The sequence below is a fragment of the Colletotrichum acutatum genome (assembly GCF_030867785.1).
Source record: "Colletotrichum acutatum strain CBS 112980 chromosome Unknown BDZ83scaffold_215, whole genome shotgun sequence".
In the NCBI taxonomy this organism is placed as follows: domain Eukaryota; kingdom Fungi; phylum Ascomycota; class Sordariomycetes; order Glomerellales; family Glomerellaceae; genus Colletotrichum; species Colletotrichum acutatum.
In genome coordinates this window covers 1-20374 of record NW_026849209.1, presented here as the reverse complement: position 1 = coordinate 20374, position 20374 = coordinate 1, and the positions used below count along the sequence as shown (strand labels likewise).

The following is a 20374-nucleotide window of genomic DNA, read 5'->3' as shown; positions in this document are numbered from 1 at the left end:
GTGAAGAGAAGACAAGAAGGTAGTACTAGGGATACAAAGTGGTTACAAACGAGATATTCCCAAACTGTGAGCTTGAGTCAATCGAAAATTCTCAGCTTGGGATAAATCAGACCTCAAGTATGATACCTTACAAGAAGGGACCTCGGCCATGTAGCAAGTGGTGGACTATCTTGTAATCTGAGTAACATGATCCTCGACTGAACCACTCGCCTTTGCACCACCACTGCCCCTATCGATCCAAGAAAAAACCATCTATCAAACTTCGTAATGGAATTGTACAACCCCGTCCCTACATCATCTACACTCTCCGCCGCTATCCAAGCATCAATCAAATCTCGTCCTACTCAGCTGCCTCACCAGCCGCCTCGCCAGCCGCATCAACCGTCACACCCTCCTCCTCACTCAACTCCAACAAATCACCAAACAACCCCGCATACTGATTCGGCAACGTATCCCTCACCTCCCTCACCATATTCAACAGCCCCGTGATCTCGTCCGTCTTGTCCTTGACGTCCCTCTGCAAGATCGACACCGCCCTCTCCAACATCCTCGGCCCCTCCGCGACTTCGGACCGGCCGTAATACTTTTCAAACTGCTCATTCATGAACCGCGCCTTATCGAGCTCCGTCGCCAGCGTCTCGTTGTGCTCCTTCATCGCCTCGCCCGCGCTCGTTAATCGGTGATTCTGAATCTCCATCCGCGTCGCCTCGTCCAGCTGGGCCTTGTACTTGCTCTCCCAGTCCGACACCCGCGCCGGCCACGTCGGCGCCACAACGGACACCACCGTCGGGGTCACCTCCAGCCGCCGCGTCTGCTGCACCGCAGGATGCTCCCCGTGCGCCGGCAGGACAAAGATGGTACTCTTGCTACCTTTCCCCGCGAGCCTGTAATACCGCGTCTTGACATCGTAAAAGACCAACCCGCGGGCATAGAGATCTCCACCGCGCAGCTCGTTCCACATGCGCTCCCCATACGTCCCGTTCGCCGCCCAAACCTCCCTCTTCTGCTCAATCTGCGCCTCCTGCCTGTCCAACACGCGGTGCAAAAAGTCAAACACGTCGTCGCCCGCGTTGGCGAGGATCCACTTGTCCTGCGGATACGCCACCTCGCGGCCCGAGGCGGCGTCCGGTCCCATCCGCGAGAGCATCTGCATCGGCACGACGGCCTCGCCCGCGGTGACGTCGAGCGCGTTGGCGTAGCCCAGCTCGAGGTCGTGCATGCGTGCCACGAGGTGCTGGGTGTAGAGGAGCCACTGGCCGAGGAGGCTGTTTCGCACGGCGGCCATCTCGTCCGAGTCGCGATCTTCGTTCGTGGGGAGGAGGGAGAGGAGGCCGCCCGTGGCGCCGTACTCGTGATCCAGCATCTCGAGACACTCGTTTGCGTGGGAGGCCAGGGCGGTGTGCGTGGCGTAGGGGCGAGGTTTGGTCCGCTTCTCCTTGTCTTCGTTGTATTCGTGTAGGGGGCAGTGGTGGACGGTACCCTGGGTGTCCGACTCGTGCTGGATCAGGTTCATGAGGTCGGTCAGGGGCTTGTTATGCCACTCGTCGTCGTTTGTGTATCCTTTCTGCAAGTCGTTGAGCCAGTCAAAGGCCTCGTTGTCTCTGAACGACTTCTGGATGCGGCCCTCGTTGTTGTTTTCATTGTCAACCTCGGCGTACTGAGATGTCGGCGCAAGCTGGGCAATCAGGATGGTGAGCGCTTGCGCATGTTGTTTGAGAGCGAGCAGCGTAGGCGCGTGACCATGTGTAGAGAGATAGCCGCAGTTGACGTGACGCAGGAGTTCGGTGTCCAACCCGGCATATGGACCATTGGGAGCGTCTTCATTCCCACCACCTAGGCATAGGATCTCCTCGGTGTAACGGGATTGGTAGGCGTCGGCATATGGTGTCTTTGGCAGGCGAGCTTGAGGGGGGGCCTCGGTGGCCTGGAAGGAGGCCATGATGAAAAGTCTGGTCGTGCGTGATCCTCAAGAGTAAACTCCGGTGCGCAGCAGGAAAGCTAGCAGGAGAGATGAATGGCAGAACAACGTGACCATGCCGGCAAAGATCATCTTTGAGGCAATGTGTATTTATCAATGCCGCCAATTGGAAGGGATGGGTATTTCCTGTTGATGGCACCTGATGGATTTGTTGGAACAAAGAAACTATGGCAAGGTTTCTAATGTCAAGCTCAACACTGATCAGGCAAACAATAGATGTGCATGGTATTGATGTTGGTCTAAGTCGGGAACAATGACAGCTCGCATTACTGACACATGAATGCGACTTTCCTTCATTGTCGGAGTATGGAGGTGATGTCTTGTCTGAGACCAAAGCCTTTACCATCCTCTAATCTAGGGGAGGGCGGCATCCTTCCTTTGTCACAAGATCGTCACTTGTCTACGATATCTGAGCAAGGACAATAAGAATTGAGAAAATGAACCACGAAACTTCGGCCGACTTCGGTGAAAAGCCAGGTAACGGCACCAAATAATGACGTCTGAAAGCAATGCGGCCATCGTCTTGCGGATCTCGATGCCCAAATGTTGGCGCACTGAAGCACATGCATAGTTTAAGATTCAGCAGAAAGGCATCTGCTTTTGCTCCGAAAAGACACGGCTCGTCACCTCAGCAGTATTGTAAAGGGTTTCCCAGACCAGACCACATATCTGAAAGTGTCGATGGGATCGGAGCTGTAAAGCCATGTGCAGTCCCCGGCCTCTGAATAGCTTCGTTCAGGCAGCGCTAGCTGGGCCCGGCTCTAAGCGTGGTCATGAGTCTAAAATCCAGGCTGAAGTTCGTCTCATTCGGTCGTCGGCAAGTGTGCTTTGCTGCTGCTTAGCAGTATCGCCAATGGTTGTTTATCGGGCGTAGTCCCGAACGGAGCTTTCAAATAGAGTTTAGAACGGCCGCCTAGGTTCGCGTCTCTCATTTCTCAACGGAGAGGTCCGGAATTGAGGCGAAGTGGTCCGGGATGTTTGATGAAGGGGTCGAGTGCGGTATGGGGGCCTGGGCCGGTCGAAATGCGGCCGGTCAGCTTGCGGGTGCGCACGTGGGAAGCACAAGACGGCGAATCTGCAAGAGGTGCAGCAATGTCCAGCTATGCAGGCTGATGAATTGTAAACATGCAGATGATGCTGAGGACTGCAGATTGCCCTGATCGGGCTGATCACTCGTCGGCCAGGGACGATGCCGCATTGTTGGTGACATTGCCTACCTGTCATCGGCGTCGTGCCATTCCAGAATGCGCGTCCTCGGCCGTTTGGCGCGCAAGCTGGAAACAAATAAAGATGTCTCGGAATGGTGTAACCGGCAGTAGGCCGTGTTTAGAGGGCTACGAGCGGTTACCTATTGTCGTGAATAGTTGTACAGAGTATATCGAGGTACTGTGTACGTAGATATAATTTAACAGCAGTGGCTGATGGATTGTCTTGATTCTCGAGAGGTGCGGCTTTGTCTCTTGTGGCTCACTACCGTACGGGCTCGGCTGGCCGCTGGCCCACCGTGTGCGTTTCTCCCGGAGACACAATTTCCTTCGTCAGCCGAGCAGGGATCCTAGAGGAGATGGTCTGTCAATGGTAGCATGGGGACGGGTGTCAAACTGTGGAGGATTTGAGATTTTCTGGTAGAGTAGCGCCGATGCAGGTTGATAGGGCGTCCGGAAGCGGTTTGGGGTGGGCGACCATCGGCGCTAGGGTAGAAAACATGGGTGGGCATCCAGCGAAGCGTTCCAGAGCAAGAAATTGACAGCATTCGTCGAGGGCTCGGGAGATGGTAAGTGGCACAGATCCCATCATTCATCCTTCGTCTGAGTGCCCCGACTTCCAAGACCACCGGTGCGTTGGCCCCAGGGCTATGGCGATCTGAAGGTGCGCGGATGTGAATGTCAACACGGGCATGGCATTTTCGATGACGCCTACGAAGGGCTGCCCAGCCGGCCGGTGTGTAAACCGTCTTCTCTGGGGTATTTTGAGGGCCGTCATGTTATCGACGTTTTCGAACGGGATGCGCAAGAGCCGCGCGGAAGTGGATGCTGAATTGTGCGTAGCTTGTCGATAGCATGGACAATCACGAGGGGATTGCGTCAGTGGGCAGGCGAAATTGGGGATATTTTCTGGTAGGTACGTCGCTCACTCGGCCGAAGAAGCCAAGCCAAGCACGTTGATGTCACTCGGTAGGTTTGGTGCCGGGTGGCTGCCGTTACTCGTGCCGCTCGCCGTGTCGACGGGTAAGAAAACGCTTCAAACGTTGGAAGAGGCCAAGAACTTTCGAGACAGAATTGGCGGTGGTCGGGGAAGATGCCGTGGAGGATCATAGGATGGAGGTCCGAATATTCATGAGTTGGCCGTCTGAAGGCCAGTTCGATGGGGTTTGATGTGGCACCGCCCGCAGCAATTGACCGAAGACCCTGCAAAACTGCGACGAGCCCTGCAGCGGGAAGGATAAAAGTCGAGATTTTAAGTGGTGAAAACCGGGAATCTCAGCCAGCGCATTTTGAGCGTCTGCCGGGGTGGTTCGTTTGTTGGCTGCAACGCTGCCGGCGGGTGGCAGGGCTGGTGGACCACGGTGTTTCCGGGTAGTGAGCCGCGTGAATCAGGGCAGGTCGGTAGCGGTAGAGAGGAAGAAAAAGAAGAAGCGATTTGAGAGAATTAGAGTGAAGACCATGCCATACCAGTAGGTAGTCGAAGAGATGAACGCATCCCAAGATAAGCGACGAATGTTTGGTTGCGTCAAAACGAACGGACCCTGATGGTGTCTGAGCAGAGGAGGGAAAGTGCAGACGGGAGGGAGCCAAGACCATAACCGTAGATTCGTACATACTTCGTAGACTTCTGTTACTGCACGGCAATCTAGTCCGATAAACCTTTCTCAAGATGGGTACAGATACCTGTAGAACACCTAGCTCGAGGGAGGAAAAAAACAATCCAATCAAAAAAGGAAGCAAAAAAGATTCGGCAGTGCCCACAAACCGGCAACGGCATCGTTGAATCGTGAAGGAGGTTTCCAGTTAGACACACGTCAGCCAATCAAGAAGCGTCGCATGCAGTGTTCAGCCGACCCACTTCACCTCGAGTGGCCAGGAATTGTCGATAGGCTGTAATGGGATCCACCTGGTGGTAGGTGCGATGCCGTTCCCAGGATGGCAGGCGCATCGACACCAGGAAGCTGCCAGGGGATCCAACTTTCCATGTCCAACCTGGAACTTTGAGATAAAAGTGGGGGCAGAACTTGGGAAGGTGCAGGTTTGCAGGTTGACTTGACCTCTTCCTACCTCCAAAATGGCACATGCACATTGAGCTAGCCCCTGTCTGGATGAAGGGGCGCCCATGTTTCTTACCACACTTAGGCAGTGGTGCAGTAGGTACTCCGTACTTCTCTTCACCTGCAGTCCCAAGGTACACTCACAGAGGACAATGCACTTGCAAGTTGCATGGGCTTGCTTGAGTTGGATTGGCGCTGCGTGTCTGCGTCATAGTTGGCATTGGCTGGCATTTTCGCTAGCTATTCCAACCCTGCGGCGCGTCCAGCGTCCATTGGGACGGTGGCTCTGCCGACAGCTTAACCTGGAACACACCACCTCCGCGCCTCGTTTCCCCTTGCCCGCGCCACCAACACGATCTGTCCCGGCACGGTGAGGTAGCAATCTGTGCATGTGAGGTGAGGCTTTACTCGATTGCATGAACAAGCAGTACCTAGTCGGCCTTCACTGCTGACTGTGGGCAGGAGGAGGGGCCTAACGTAGCTGTCTTCAGCTGGTGTGTGTCTTGCACCAGCGGCATACGTACCAGTGTGGAATGGGTAGCAACCCGGTCTAGGCCACGCCGAACTGGGGGTCTCAAATTGATTCTATCGGTGGCCTCCCTCTCACGCTTCGTCCCTATGTGTAGGTATTCTTTCTGATCGGTGAGAGGGGCTGTTTGAGAGGAGAGAAGACCCTTTGGAAAATAAGAATAAGGGACGTCGAGGACCCCTCATCGGACCAAGGGTATTATTCATCTCAAGCTTTTGGATTGCATTGTCCTGATAGAGACATCGGACTGCAGACATTCGATAGTGAAGAGGCATTACGACTCGTGGATCACTTCCTGCCACAGACTTTATCCTACGACTCCAGCCATCTGTCGGTCTGCCCATCATTCTCCACCAAGATCTGCTTGTTATTGCGTCGTGACCGACCTCCTTCCTGTCCTTCATCGCTTCATCGAAGGTAAGCTCCCTCGGCTCGATCGACAATTCCTGCTCTCATCCCCCAGAAACCCTCCGTGCTCTACTCCCCCCATCTCCATCATTCTTGCTGCACTAAACTCGACTTAAGCTGGCGCAACAGTCGTGACAGCAACAGCAGCAATCATAGCAATAGAAGGGGGCACGAAAGATAGACTAACACTGCCCCTAGTGCTGTCTTGTGGCGTCACCTCCTTTCAGCGCAACGAGCTGAGACATTGGGAGACGCGCCCAATTTCCCCCAAGCTACCAGCACTTTACGGTCACGTCACTTTTTGCTTCTTCTGCTCTTCTCTTACGGTTCGACGTACCCCCTTTGCAGCTTCGCACCAAATATCCAAAGCAGCAGCACGCCGCACCAGAAGTCCAGACCATAGCAAACCATCGCCCGCAAGCGCACCCGACCGCACTACCTCACCTCACCAGCGCGCAATCAGTTACCTCAGAGCTCTGGGCACCTCGTCGCTTGTGTAACTGATCGACGCTCGGCCTGGCCCATCCTAGCATCCTGACAAGCTACGAACCCATCGTCTCATTTCCCAACTCCCGGTTTTTCAACAACGCGCACCACACATATCATCCCCCACCCTTCCCCCCTTCCACTGCTTCTTTTTTAACCCCCTGTCCCTTGACCTTCTTTTCTCTTCCGCCCACCGCTCAGGTTCAGGTTCAGACTCCAGTGTCCAGACTCCACGGCCCTTCCTCTGTCTGAGTCCCTCTCCACGACCGCACACGACCCTCGATACCCTTCCCTGTTTAATACCCGACTTGGCCCCAGAGACCCCCACCGTCGTCGACCTCGCGTTTTCTCTCTCGACTCAACTCTGTCCCAGCACACACACAAACACCACAACCGTAACGACCACCAGGCGTCTCAATTCGCCTAGACGCCATCATGTCGGGTCTTGGCGATGCCGAAGGCGGCCAGTCCAACCGCGGCGAGGCTCTCGACGATACCTCGGGTAGCACCATTTCTGGCCTCGTCAGTACTCTAGCCGTCTGCGCTCCCATTGCCGGCGTCTATCTCGTCATCTTCTTGATCCTTCGTCGCAGCCAAAGGCGATTCTATGCCCCGAGAACTTATCTCGGCAGCTTGCGTGAGAGGTGCGTGGGAATTCTTGTGTCTTGATGAGTCTCACATCCTAACTGCCTCACAGCGAGCGATCACCAAGTCTCCCCAGTGGCTTGTTTAACTGGTTTAGTCACTTTTGGAAAATCCCTGATGTCTACGCCCTCAAGCACCAGTCTCTCGATTCCTATCTCTTCCTTCGATTCCTCCGTATCTGTGCTACCATCTGCCTGGTCGGCCTTGTTATGACATGGCCGGTCCTCTTCCCCGTCAATGCTACCGGCGGAGGTACCGCCAAGGAGCTCGATATCTTGACCTACAGCAACATCGATGTCGCATCCTCCTCTGGACTCAACCGTCTGTACGCACACGCTCTCATTGGCTGGCTATTCTATGGCTTCGTCATGTACATGATCATGCGCGAGTGCATCTTCTACATCAACTTGCGTCAGGCTTTCCTGCTTTCGCCCACCTATTCTAAGCGAATCTCGTCTCGCACGGTCCTTTTCGTATCAGTTCCCGACGAGTACCTTGATGAAGCCAAGTTCAAGAAACTCTTTAGCGACTCGATCAAGAGAGTTTGGATCACTGGCGACACCGAGAAGTTGGACGATCTCGTTGAGGAGCGTGACAAGGTCGCCATGAAGCTCGAAAAAGCCCAGGTGAAGCTCATCAAGTTGGCGAACGCCGCTCGTCTCAAGGCTGCCAAGAAGGGTGGTGCTCCTGAGAAGACTCCCTCGGCTCAAGACACCGAGGCTGGCGCTTCCGATGCCGCTGCTCGTTGGATCCCCCAGAAGAAGCGCCCTACTCACCGCCTTGGTCTTCTGGGTCTCATTGGAAAGAAGGTTGATACCATCGAATGGTGCCGTTCCGAACTTCAGCGTCTTATTCCCGCCGTCGATGCTGCTCAAGCCGATTACCGTGCTGGAAAGGCCAAGAAGATTCCCGCTGTGTTCGCAGAGTTCTACACACAATCCGACGCCCAGGCCGCTTACCAGGTTACCACGCATCACCAAGCCCTTCAGATGACGCCCAAGTACATCGGTATCCAGCCTACTGAGGTCATCTGGAAATCTCTCAGAGTATCTTGGTGGCAGCGCGTCGTCCGCCGCTATGCCGTCATTGCCTTCATCAGCGCACTCATCATCTTCTGGGCTATTCCCGTCACAGTGGTCGGAATTATCTCCCAAGTCTCGTACCTCAAGAAGGTTTCCTTCCTCACGTGGCTCGACAAGATTCCCGACGTCATCATGGGTGTCGTTTCTGGCCTTCTCCCCAGTGTGGCTCTGGCTATCCTCATGTCATTGGTGCCGGTCATTATGCGTCTCTGCGCCAAGCTCTCTGGCGAGCCCTCCAACTCCCGCGTCGAGCTTTTCACCCAGAACGCATACTACTGGTTCCAGCTCATTCAGGTCTTCCTTATTACGACTGTCTCCTCATCTGCTGTGGCGACCATCCAGGCAATCTCCAATAACCCGGGTTCCATTTTCAGCACCTTGTCCACCGCGATTCCCAAGTCCTCCAGCTTCTACGTCAGCTACTTCATTCTCCAGGGTATCACCCTCGCTACCGGTGTTTTGACCCAAGTGGTTGCGTTTGCCATCTTTGTGGCTATTCTGAAGTTCCTTACCAACACGCCCAGAGCTCTGTACAACAAGTGGTCTACTCTTGCCGCCATCTCGTGGGGAAGCGTGCTCCCTGTTTACACTACTATTGCCGTCATTAGTAAGTTCCTCTACTTCAACTCAATCCTGATTCTCTTGCTGATTTTGACTAGGCATCACCTACGCTCTTATCGCTCCTCTGATGCTATTCTTCTCCACCATCGGCATTGGCTTGTTCTACCTTTCTTACCGGTACAACATTCTGTTCGTTACGGACACCAAGATTGATACCAAGGGCCTCCTGTACCCTCGCGCCCTCAAGCAGCTCTTTGCCGGCGTCTACTTGGCTGAGATTTGTCTCGTGGGTCTGTTTTCCGTGTCGAAGGCATTTGGACCCCTTGTCCTCATGATCGTCTTCCTCATCTTCTCCATTCTCTTCCACCTCACCCTGAACAGTGTCTTGGACCCGCTCCTGTACACTCTTCCCAGATCCCTCCAGGTCGAGGAAGAGTCACTGAGTGCCGACATTGAGGGTATCGACCGCAAGGACTCTGGCAGAGGTGTTTCCGAGGAGCAGAACGGCGATTCGAGCGGCTTCATGAAAAAGATCCCCAACATCAAGAAGTTCGCCCCTGGAGGTGACGAGAACGTTGTTGAGAAGGGCGGCAACATTGTTACCCGTTTCCTCAAGCCGTGGATCTTTGCCGACTACCTTCACCTTCGCAACCTTGTTCCCCACGACCCCACACAGATCGACGAGATGTACCCTGGCAACATTCAGGATAACGCCTACTACCCACCTTCGGTTTCTAGCCTGCCTCCCCTTCTTTGGATTCCTGAGGATGCCGCCGGTGTCTCGAAGTATGAGATTGCTCAGACCAGCAAGATCATTCCCATCACCGATGAGGGCTGCACGTTGGATGAGAAGAACAAGCTTGTTTGGGATTCCGAGGGCGCAAGACCCCCCATTTGGGATGAGAAGATTTACTACTAAAGCTCGTGCTTCACCTGTCACTTGTATACCATTGATACCCTTGGGAGTATGAGCTCTCTATAATAACTCCAATGCCCACTGGGTATTGGCCTTTTCTATGTAGTCACAAATGAGAATTTTTTAATCCTACTGGTCTGCTTGCGCCTACTTTGCTAGTGAAACTGCGTACCGTGATTTAGAGAGAAGATGTATTACAAGTCGCGGCTCTGAATGAATTTGCCTATAGCTAAATCTGTCATACACTTGACAGGACTCATGATCGAACAGCACTGCGTAAGTAATGATGCCACACGATTCATGGAATAGAGACGAACGATGCATCTAGACCAATCTTCTTTCCAAGGGGATTGTTTGTGCGTCGAATCACCTCTTGTTCAGAAGGGCAGGTGCGTATTACCTCAGCAGTAGGTGCCTCGAGGACGGAGCAGGATGTGAATAATTGCCGGATCGAAGCCTTGCAGGTGAGGCTGCACGATTATTCAGGCTACCCAGAGAGGACTTTCCCGAATCATTTCAACTTCAACGTCTGAGGGCCAGGCTTCCATGTCTGCCTACTGTTCCTTGTTCACCTGGCAATCTGCCATTTGCACATTGCTTCCCGCATCGCCAACGTGAAGCTTTCGCGCTTCGTGTACGCACCTCGACATTTCCTCACGGTCACTTTTTCCTCGTCCGGCAGTCTTCACTATTTCAATACCTCTAGCAAGAACATTTTGCAAGCCACTTTACTTGTTGTTGGCAGCAGAAGCACAAAAATGGCGGCAGTATCAGGAGATGCCCCGTCGTTGGCAACTGCTATCGGAAATACTCATCAAATGGAGATTGACGACGAAGCGACTAGTAAGGTACGTTTACGGCAACCGTGCCTTTGGCTTCGCCAATGCTAACTGGTCAGTGGCCAAGTCTCAGTGACAGTGCAGGAAGTGCTATGTGCACCCCGTCCCATGTTCCACTTTTGGAATCCCCCCGCCGCTCCTCTGAAGTACGCGGAACCGCGCTTTCGCGCCCCCAGCCTCTGTACCAGCCGACAACTCCAACTAAAGCGTCACTCGGCTCTCTCCAACGTTGTTCCGTCACAACCCAACAATCGCCCACTGCGAAGACGCGACTTTGCGGTCTCGTCGCGTCGATTGATAGGGATCAAAGACGGAAGCTGCAGTCGACCATGGCTGAGGCCCTGCTGGGCCTCACGCCCTCATACGGAAGCTCGTCGAGGAATAAGCCGTCAATTGCGCACCCCGATGACATCCCCGCCCAACTCCGTCGCGAACTCGATCGAAAGAAGGCGCCTACACGTTGCGAACATCTTTCCGTCACACTCGAAGTGCCCTCTACCCTCGAATTCGCTATTCGTGATGGCGACGATGCGCAGGAGAGCATCGATCCAGCGCTGAGCGGCCTCCGAACACAGGTTGTCGGAGGTCAAACCGTCAAGATCGTACGTGCCTATGACACCATCATCAGCCAGCCCCATGACAACCCTGTGACGCAGAGAGCCGTAGCGAAACATATTGTTGGGCTGCTTTCTGTGGTGGATGAGAGCACATGGGTAGTCAGAGAGGTTTCGCGCGGCCAGTACGGGTGGTCTTTCACCTACAACTGCAAGGACTCTTTCGTGACTTGGAACCGGCAACATCAGAAGACGCCAAATAAGACTATCATAGGGGAGTATAGTCAGAAGGAACTTGAGCCGGAAATGCAGGGTAGGATATTGCGCCTCCGAGCGCGCATGTTTTGTTTGCTAACAGCCACCTAGCCCGACCAGCTTTCGACTGTCGCGGGACGCTTATCGTTGCATTTTCGAAGAATACTCGAACCATTAACGTCAAGTACGAACACACGCCTCTGCACAAGACTTTGGGCAAGATGATCGAGCACTTCAAACCCCTTCCTCCGGCAGCACCTCCAACACCTCTCATTCCTGCGGGAGAAAAGTCTAAGAAGATGAAAACGCCGCGAAAGCGAAAGAGCGAGGCCCTGAATGCGGACGGGACGCCTGTCGAGCCAAAGCCAAAGAGAAAGAGGAAGAGCGAGGCCTTGAATCCAGATGGGACACCTGTTCAACCGAAGAAGAGGAAGAGGAAATCGGAAGCCGCAAAGGACGCACAAGCAGCTGGCGATGCTGCCGAAGGCGAGGCAACAACCACTGTTCCGACCAAGGCGGATGCCGCTGTTCAAAGTGGAGTGCATTCACATGCGGTGCTGAATGTGCCCCCCGGCGAAGCGGCTAGGCGCCGCGAGGTCGCCATCAGACTCCTCAGCGATAGCGGCTTGGATCCCGAGAGTCTTTCTACGGAACAATTCAGTATCTTTGCCAATCAATCTCCGGATCTTCAGAAAGAGTCTCTTGCCATGCTGGTCAAGTATGGTGCTGAGCGACTCCGCATCGTTCATCCCAACGATGCCGCTGCGTCCTCAACCAGCGCGCCACCCACGCCTCAGCAGGCAACGGCGCAGGCTGCTGTCACGACGGCCACGTTGGAATCTCCGGCCTCAGGCAAGAAGAAGAAGCGGTCTCGAACGTCGAAGGCGGTTGGAGATGCGGAAGAAGTGGAGTTGATTCCGGCACCCCCAGGCACGCCGATGAAGCTGATGTCGAGGGGTGGATGCATCGCTTGCAGAAGAGCAAAGACAAAGGTATTTGAAACTGTTTCGATGAGCTGCCTAGCCAGAGAGACTAATGGGTTCAAGTGCAATCGCGCCAAACCCGAGTGCGCTTCTTGTGAAGAGCTGGGTGTGGAATGCCAATATCCCCTGATTAATAAAATGCCGGCAAAGAAGAAGGAAGAAAAGTCTGCAGCTGCAGTCGAGGACGATGACGACGATGACGATGCTGAGGCTGAGGTTGAAGCCGAGGCCGAGCTGGTGGAACCTGAGATGGAAGTTGAAGAACAAGAATCGGACGACATTGAGACAATCGACTACACTTCAACCATGCCGGTTGCCAACATGCTCACTCCTGCTGCGCAAGCTCCCAGTCAGGACTATTTCAATGATGCACCAAACGAAATGACTTATACTCATTCCGCCTCCAACGCTATGAACATGCCACACGGCGTTCTATCATACCCCGAGCCTTCTGCCACAAATTACGCAGAGCAACAGGCAGTCTCCACGAGCTTCTCACAACCGTCTCTTACCGGCACGGCAACATACACTCAACCGAGCACAGACGTGAACAGCTATACAACCGCCAGCAATGACAACTTGTCGGGTCTCAATTACTCTCAACCAGCGGCTAAGAGCCCGGGAGCAGCGAGGACTTCTTCACGGCGCAGCTTGCCATCCGGACCAGGACAGCCGCATCAGCCCACGGCCGAAAGCCCTGTTCCGCTTCCCAGTTACGCTCAAAACTGGCAGAGCATTTCTCCTCCCAGGACATCGAACACAGTATCGCCTACCATGACGACCAAGCAACACAGGCCGCGAAGGTCGATCCAGGTGCCGGCTGCGACCACTGTCGCTCCCCAGGAGACATCCTGTCGCAACACGCAGCAACAAGCTGTGGCTCATGTCGCTGCACAGCAACAACGGCATCATCGCCCTTCCCCGACACAGCAAGCAGTTCAAGTAGCGCAAACAGTCACCCCGGCCCAAGTCTCGCCATTCCAGGCCCCTGTGCAGGCAGCCCGAACTAAGAGTCGAGCCGGACAGAGAGCCTCCACTCGTACTCCTGTCAATGAACCCCGTGCAACACCTTCCCATCATACCGTTCAATCATCGACTTCAGCGACGGTGGACACAGCAACTTACAATGATACCCAATCCATGAGCAACGTGTCCAACTACAACAACTACAACACGAAGTACTCCAGCCAGGGCGATAACTCGACAGAGTTGGACACCACAAGACTCGCCTACCAGCCTTACGCGGCGCAGAACACCTCTGCAACAACATCTACTTACCCCTCGTATGACTACGACAGGACCAACACCACTGCGCACACATCCAGCAACAACGCGCGGTCCGAACAGCTGTACAACAACCAATCCCAATCGCGCAACGCGCAATCATACAATAATTCCAACACCAATACCACAGCGGCGGCGAACACTTACGCTCAACAGCCGTCGACGACCCAGCAGCAGTCGTCATCCCTGCAGTCGTTTGACATGCGAAGCTCAGCAGCGAGCAGCACTCAACCAAGGTCATCCTCACGGAGCGCCAATCAGCAGCCTCAACAGCAGCAGTCACAGTCGCAGCCGCAGCAAACACAATCGTATGGATCCTACGCAAACCAGACGCAGCAGCAATCAACTCAACCGGACCAACATAATTGGTACGGGTTTGGCTCGGGATCTAACACTTCCTTTACGCCAGCGAATGTCTCTGGAGGCTATGCCACGAGAGGTACCACTTCCGCCAACTACGGCAGCGGGCCCAGCACCTCCACCCAAGCATACCAGCAGCAGCATGGCTCCCTTAACATGTCGGGCCATAGCTACTCTCCCGGCGACAATGAGATGTACGAGTTGTTGAAGAACTCACTTCACGACCCAGGTCGCTAAACGAACGCGGCTGACCGACGGCCTACTTGTGTGTTTTTCTGCGGTACGCGGTTAAGCGTACATACCTAGTCTACCACTTTAGCGAACCTGCTTCTAGCAACGGACATGGGCGTGGACCGGGAACAGCCTAAAGGACAGGCAGTCGGACTTTATCTTCAAGGGAAAGGACTTCAATTTTGGTGGGACATCGCCCACAGGTGGCCCACGGGCACCTTATTTGTTACTTGTAGTTTAGTATCTGGCCATCAGTCCGGTTCTCGTGGATGAGATCGACTGGTGGAGTTGCACTAGGACCAATGAATGAACATGTGCTATTACATGGAACCGACTTCTCGTGATGTGCCTGGTATGTAAGGTCAGCGTTGCAGACTCGTCCACGGTCGAGATCATTGCCATGCCACCTGGCTTTCGTATCTTCATACAATACCGTCAGTCGCATTACTGGTCGTCTAGTTCAGCCTTACGATGAGAGCACGCCCGACAACTTGTAGATTTGCTTCCGTGGACCTGGTGAAGAGCCCAGTGCCACGTCATGCTGACAGAGAATTCCAAGCCTGATAATGCAGGGCGACCGCCGTGAATTTTTCGACTATCGTATAATGTCTGTCTCTGCGTTGTAAGCTCGGTGATGTTTATAAACGACATCGTTCATCATCTCTTGGCTGGGAATGAGTTAAAAATTTCTAGACTTTGTAGGGCTGGCAAATTTCACATCCTACCAAGGGGCACCATAACGTAAGATTGGGTTCCTGGCCTTATCACAGCCTTGGAGATAGTTGTTATGCAAGCGCTCACTTTCTCGTAGACTGGTGACTTCAACGCCTGCATATATTCCGGCGTAGCCAAGAACAAGCGAGAATTGGACCACTTCAAGCCCATTCATCTATCAAATGAGTGCCTGGGGCTACGAGTCTCGTCTCGAGGCTTGATAGGGGTAGGTCAGTATGAGAGAAATATCTGTGTCGTCACGTTTCAGTATGCGATGATGCCAAATCTCACATACGCAGTCCACGCCAAACTGATCCATCTAAGATGCCAAGTTTCCCCCACCCCCTCTGCTCCGTCCGCCCTCTCCGCCCCTTCCAGCACCATCGGGCTGTAATTTGATGCAGCCTGATGTCCCAACAGCAAAGCCTGTAACTTACGACTGCGCCCTCTGCTCTGTTTGGAATGCTGGAGGGGGGATTTGAAAAAGGAAGTGGTGGCTTCGAGGTGTTTCTAACGTCAGTTGCATCTTCCTACATGGTTTTGTGCAACGCCAATAGGTGTATGTGTGGCTCGAAGCCGTCAATCTTTTCCCACCTGTCTGCCTTGTCTTGCTTCAATAACTTGTCACTGCCCTCAGTGACTGCTGTGTCGAAATCTCGCTATGCTAACCGTCATCGGCGGAATGGATAGGAACCTTCTTTGCTGCCACCGGCCTCAAAGAGATACAGCGGAGTCAAACTGGGCGCAATGTTTCCGCCTCGAATGGATAAGTCTCTGGTATCACTCAGAAGAAGGCGTCGAGTAAAATGAAGCCCTGCCTTGTTCGCGTCGTGACATGCATCTGCTCGACCCTTAGCTCCTTGGCTAAGGCTGACTCGGTCTGTAGTTTTCAAGGGGGAAGATCCTGATCATCGCGGCTAAGCAATTTGAGATGCCGAAAGAGCGGCAAAGCGTGGTACTGGATGAAATCCAGGTATGTCCACAGGCTTGCTTATTTGAATAGATGATTCTCGATAGGCTGTCCCAAGGCAGATGCTACCTCACGCTCTCAGTTCTTGGTAACGTACTTACCTGAGAACTTTTGAATCAGAATGGAGTGATTGTGAAGGCAACATGCTACGTAACGTAAAAGGGATATCACGGCCTGATTCTCCAAGAAGAGGGACATCGTAGTAGAGTAGCATCAGTACCAATGAATGAATATGTGCTCTTTCACAAGATTAGCTTGATGTGATGTGATTGGTATCTAAGATATGTATGGTATACTTGTCCTCCTAGCACCCATCCGCCCCAGATGCTCTACTTCTTCTCCTTGCCATGTCCTGATGGGATATAGGGCACCAGCCAAACGAAGCCGACAGTCTGCGTCGCAATCTCGGTCTGTCGCGATAACGTTTGGATAACGTGCTGAGTAACCTCCTCACCGTTTGGGAGCTTGCTCATTTTGAGCTCGCTTTTATCTGTCATCCTCGTACTGATCTTCTCCGTAGCATCCGTGCACAAGTTACTAACGAGTACATCACAGCTGGTGAATGGGCGAAGGTGGTTGGGTAGTCGAATCCCACGAGCGTGCAATCTTTGGTTTCGAGAATTCCACACAAGATCGCGCCAGTCATCGCCGTAGATCTCGCGAGCATCGCTGATGAGACTGTTGGGAATAGCGACCTGGAGAACTGCTGCTTTGACGGCAGGAAGACGTTCGGCTTGGTATCGAGCATACTTGGTGGCGACATTGTGATGCTTTGTGAAGTAGAGCAGCTCGTTGCTGCTAGGATGAAAGTCTGTCGGTGCTGTGGAGTATAGTCTTCCAATCAAGAGGCTTTGAGCTTCATCAATGCCATTTTGAAGACGCGCCTCAGAACCGCCTTTGTACATCATGGTGCGCCCCTCGATGACGTTGGGAGGAGATGATGAAGAAGATGTGATAGGTGTGGAATGATCACCGCTGCTTGAAGATTGACCTGAGCGGCCTTGACGACGACCGGAGCGCATAGCAGGCTGAGGCTTCTTGTTCTCATCAGGGGATTTGACGCGATCGATTGTGGTGGCGTTGTACAACTTGTCAATCTTGTTGCTGAGATCCGAAAGAAAATTGAAGGTTTCATCGAGGTTATCCAAGGCCCAATATGCAGCACTCTGTGTGCATCGAACGTCCTTGAATTCTGGAGTCATGATTCTTTGTCGCATCTCAGTCGAGATTCCCATGTTCTGAAGGGCCGCGTCCCAGTCATCATCTTCATCAATAGCATTCAGTTCCGTAGCCTTGGCTTTGATGTAGTGGCGGCCGGCTTCGATAACGAAATCTTGCTGGTCCTCATCATTGCACCAATGACGCCAAATCATATCCGCAATTTCATCATCGAAACCCGAGAAGAGGAGTATCTCCTTGCTGTTGAGATCGTTGGGAACCTCAACTGAGTCTTCGGAGCTTGAGGAGCTTGAGTAGGATGCCATGGAGATAGTGCGGAAACCGGGTCCCCTCTTGGATGGCGGGAAATATGCGAGCTTGGCAAGCGAAGATTTTGAGAACGTTCGAGTTGTCATAGTTTCTGTAGTGGTGGGTTGCAGAAAAACTGTCCGTGGAGAATTACGTGTGTGAAGAAGTTAAACACGAAACACAATCCCTGTGAGAGAATTTGTATGCGTGCTGAAACTCAAGTGAAATTTAGCGCGAATGAGAGACAACTGAAAACTGAAGGGCAGAAGGAAAGCCCGGAGAGAGAAGGCGAGTTGATTTGGAGAGAAGGCTGGAGAGTGTGAAAGATGAGGAGGGGTCGAGAGGTTGATATGCCTCTGTAGAAGAAGATACTGATCCTCAGAGATGACCCTTTGGTCCTTGGCCCCTTCCTAAGTTCTTGAAAATGGAGTGATCCGTGGTTCATTTCTAACTTTAAATTCACGTTCTATGTGTTTAGATCACTCAAGTACGTTGAAATGTTGACAACATGCATGACTTTGTGGAGTCGTCAAAGTTGACCAGGATGTATCTGGATCTGCCCTCTACCGTGGGGGTGATCTTTTCCATGAAATCCGTTCCGGTCATGCTTCAGGATTCGATGATGTACACCTTCTTCGGAAGTGACTATTTTAGGGGTTGAATACACAGAAGATGATGCAAACTGCCGAAGAAGAAAGTTGAATGGCATGTTGGCATGATTTGTGCAATGATGTGGGCTGGCGAATTCTGGGCCGAGGAATTAACAAAAAGAGTCCGGTACGCGGTGGTCTTCGAGATCATGCCAAATTGCCTAGTGCCTACACGAGGAATTCAGCAGGACGGCATGGAACGACAAGCTCTTTCGATGTATAAGGTTTATCAGTGTGGGAGTGGTCAGTGCTTTTTTTCTTGTCTTTCTTTTTTTTTCTTCTTTTTGGCTCGCTGGGTCAGATAAACTTCCATTTAGACATGAAGTAATCAAAATGAAGTAATGCGGTTTATCAATGCATTGATTCTACGCTATGTTGACTCCAGATTCCAAATCAAAGTGATGGATTGTTTGTAAGTATGTATTTCTTAGCTAGCCGCAGGCAACCATGCCAAGTTTAAGCAGAGATAGAGGAGTACGCGTAAGATACTAAGAAGAAGCAGATGCCTCTTAGCCATCGTCACTTGAATATTTCTGTTAGCATGAGGCATGGCATCTAAGCCGTACGCCTCGAACTTTCGACACTGTTGAATAGCCGCCAATGTACTTACTTCCTTTATCAACGGGGCGCTCGATCACTTGCCAAGTGATGATGAGGTATTTAGCATTGCAAGGGGGCTTGGGAGACTAGGAATGATGCGTAGTCAACAACTCTTTCCAGATAGCCACCATGAGTTCCTTCGAATAACAGCCGGTCCAGTGACACGACGCGAGGACAGTGGATTCAACCCCTCGAACGCCGTGTCATGCTAGCTTTCGAGGCACGAGTTGAATTTTACCTCACCAATCTCGACCCGAATTGTTGACTGGCACTCATTACTCTGGGCAAAGACCGCTGAGGCTAGGAGTTGTATAGCTGCTGAGAGTTTCGAACTTTGATCCTTCGCTTTGAAGGCTGAAGTGGAGACGGCCGCATCGGCACTGATTGTATCGTGTTGATGCGAGCTATGGGGCATGCCTCGGCAGTCATCGCCCCTTGACCTACGTCAGTCACGAGTCCCGAATCTCTGGTTCAGTTGATGTACAAGTGCGTCGTCCACTGCTTTTGTCTCTTGCGCGCTCATCTACTGACAGCAGTCCCGGATGCTTCATCTGACCTGTAAGCGGAAATCCGACTTCAGAAAAGAAGCTCGAGCCATTCCTACCTTGTGGAAGTCTACATTCTGATGTGCATCACATTGCAAGCCTGTGACCGCCTGTCAAGGGCGGGGGGGTTGTCTTCACCTAAGGCGCATGTAGCGAAACCGTCCCTCCGTCATTATGTACACCAGACACCCGCGAGAGATTTTAGATCGCTTGAAATGCCTTTGTTTTTGCTAGAGCCTGCTCGTACTGATCTAGCTCTCCACCATTGTGGCTCGAATTCCGGTTCCCGGAGTAACCCAGTACGCTGGGATACTACCAAGTCAACTGCCCCATTCGGAAAACCAACTGTAATATAATTCCTTTCGTACTCTAGGCAGCAGTTTAATGTCTCTTCTTGCCAATCTTTTCCTTTCGATGATGTGGGGATATGGGGTGCTCGTTTCTCGGAGTCCCTCGGATAGTCTCGCGATTAGCTACACAGTTTCTCATTTGAAGGAGCGTGGTCTTCCGTGTCATTATCGACTCTTCCCTTCAACCCGGAAGAAGAGAATTTTTATGATAATCTGGGTCGCCCGAAGTTCAGAATAACCAAATTCAATCACCGACAACAAAACTGATCAAATCTGTCTCTCGTGTTGCGCCCTTGAACTGAGGTTTTTGGCAAACTCGTGCTAAGCCACACAAGCCGCGTGTACACGGTCAGGTACGCTTCGTGTTATGCTAACAATCTTACCCACATTATCAATGGCGCATATTTCCATCCAGAACAAGAGATCTTTCTGATTTGATGGACGAGCTCCTTGGTCTATTCTTGATGTGGGAGTTGCTCCGCCTTCTCCTTCGCTCCCGTATTATCATGGTATCACATAGCTAGCGGGAGGACCCTTGTCGAGCGAATAATACACCGGATAGGGAAAAGACTCGTGTGAATCGTCGACTCCAAAGTCAATTCGGAGTGATCCGAATGGAAACTTCCGTAACGTAACAACCTTGTTATCCCTACCACTAGACCCTTGTCACACGTGTGTCTCCACGCGACAAGGAGTAGCATACGA

The 20374-nt window shown here is 52.6% G+C and overlaps 4 protein-coding genes across 4 annotated transcripts; 2 read left to right on the top strand and 2 right to left on the bottom strand.

Moving 5' to 3' along the window:
• Window positions 1–340: 340 nt before the first annotated feature.
• On the bottom strand, window positions 341–1939 carry BDZ83DRAFT_657781 (uncharacterized protein; the record flags this gene model as incomplete). Its single annotated transcript, XM_060510986.1, has 1 exon — window positions 341–1939. The coding sequence occupies one exon, from the start codon at window positions 1937–1939 to the stop codon at window positions 341–343; it is 1599 nt and encodes a 532-aa protein (XP_060357992.1).
• Window positions 1940–7098: 5159 nt separating this feature from the next.
• BDZ83DRAFT_758265 (uncharacterized protein) lies at window positions 7099–9870 on the top strand (the record flags this gene model as incomplete). Its single annotated transcript, XM_060515007.1, has 3 exons — window positions 7099–7307; window positions 7361–8997; window positions 9050–9870. The coding sequence occupies 3 exons, from the start codon at window positions 7099–7101 to the stop codon at window positions 9868–9870; spliced, it is 2667 nt and encodes an 888-aa protein (XP_060357991.1).
• Window positions 9871–10408: 538 nt separating this feature from the next.
• BDZ83DRAFT_183532 (uncharacterized protein) lies at window positions 10409–13733 on the top strand. Its single transcript, XM_060501537.1, has 5 exons — window positions 10409–10715; window positions 10766–11573; window positions 11627–12507; window positions 12562–13599; window positions 13653–13733. Exons 1-5 carry the CDS (start codon window positions 10626–10628, stop codon window positions 13695–13697), a joined length of 2862 nt encoding a protein of 953 aa, XP_060357990.1. The 5' UTR covers window positions 10409–10625; the 3' UTR covers window positions 13698–13733.
• A 2577-nt stretch (window positions 13734–16310) lies between these two features.
• Window positions 16311–17827, bottom strand: BDZ83DRAFT_643109 (uncharacterized protein). The gene has a single exon (XM_060509651.1). It carries the CDS (start codon window positions 17629–17631, stop codon window positions 16387–16389), a length of 1245 nt encoding a protein of 414 aa, XP_060357989.1. The 5' UTR covers window positions 17632–17827; the 3' UTR covers window positions 16311–16386.
• Between the last annotated feature and the right edge of the window lie 2547 nt (window positions 17828–20374).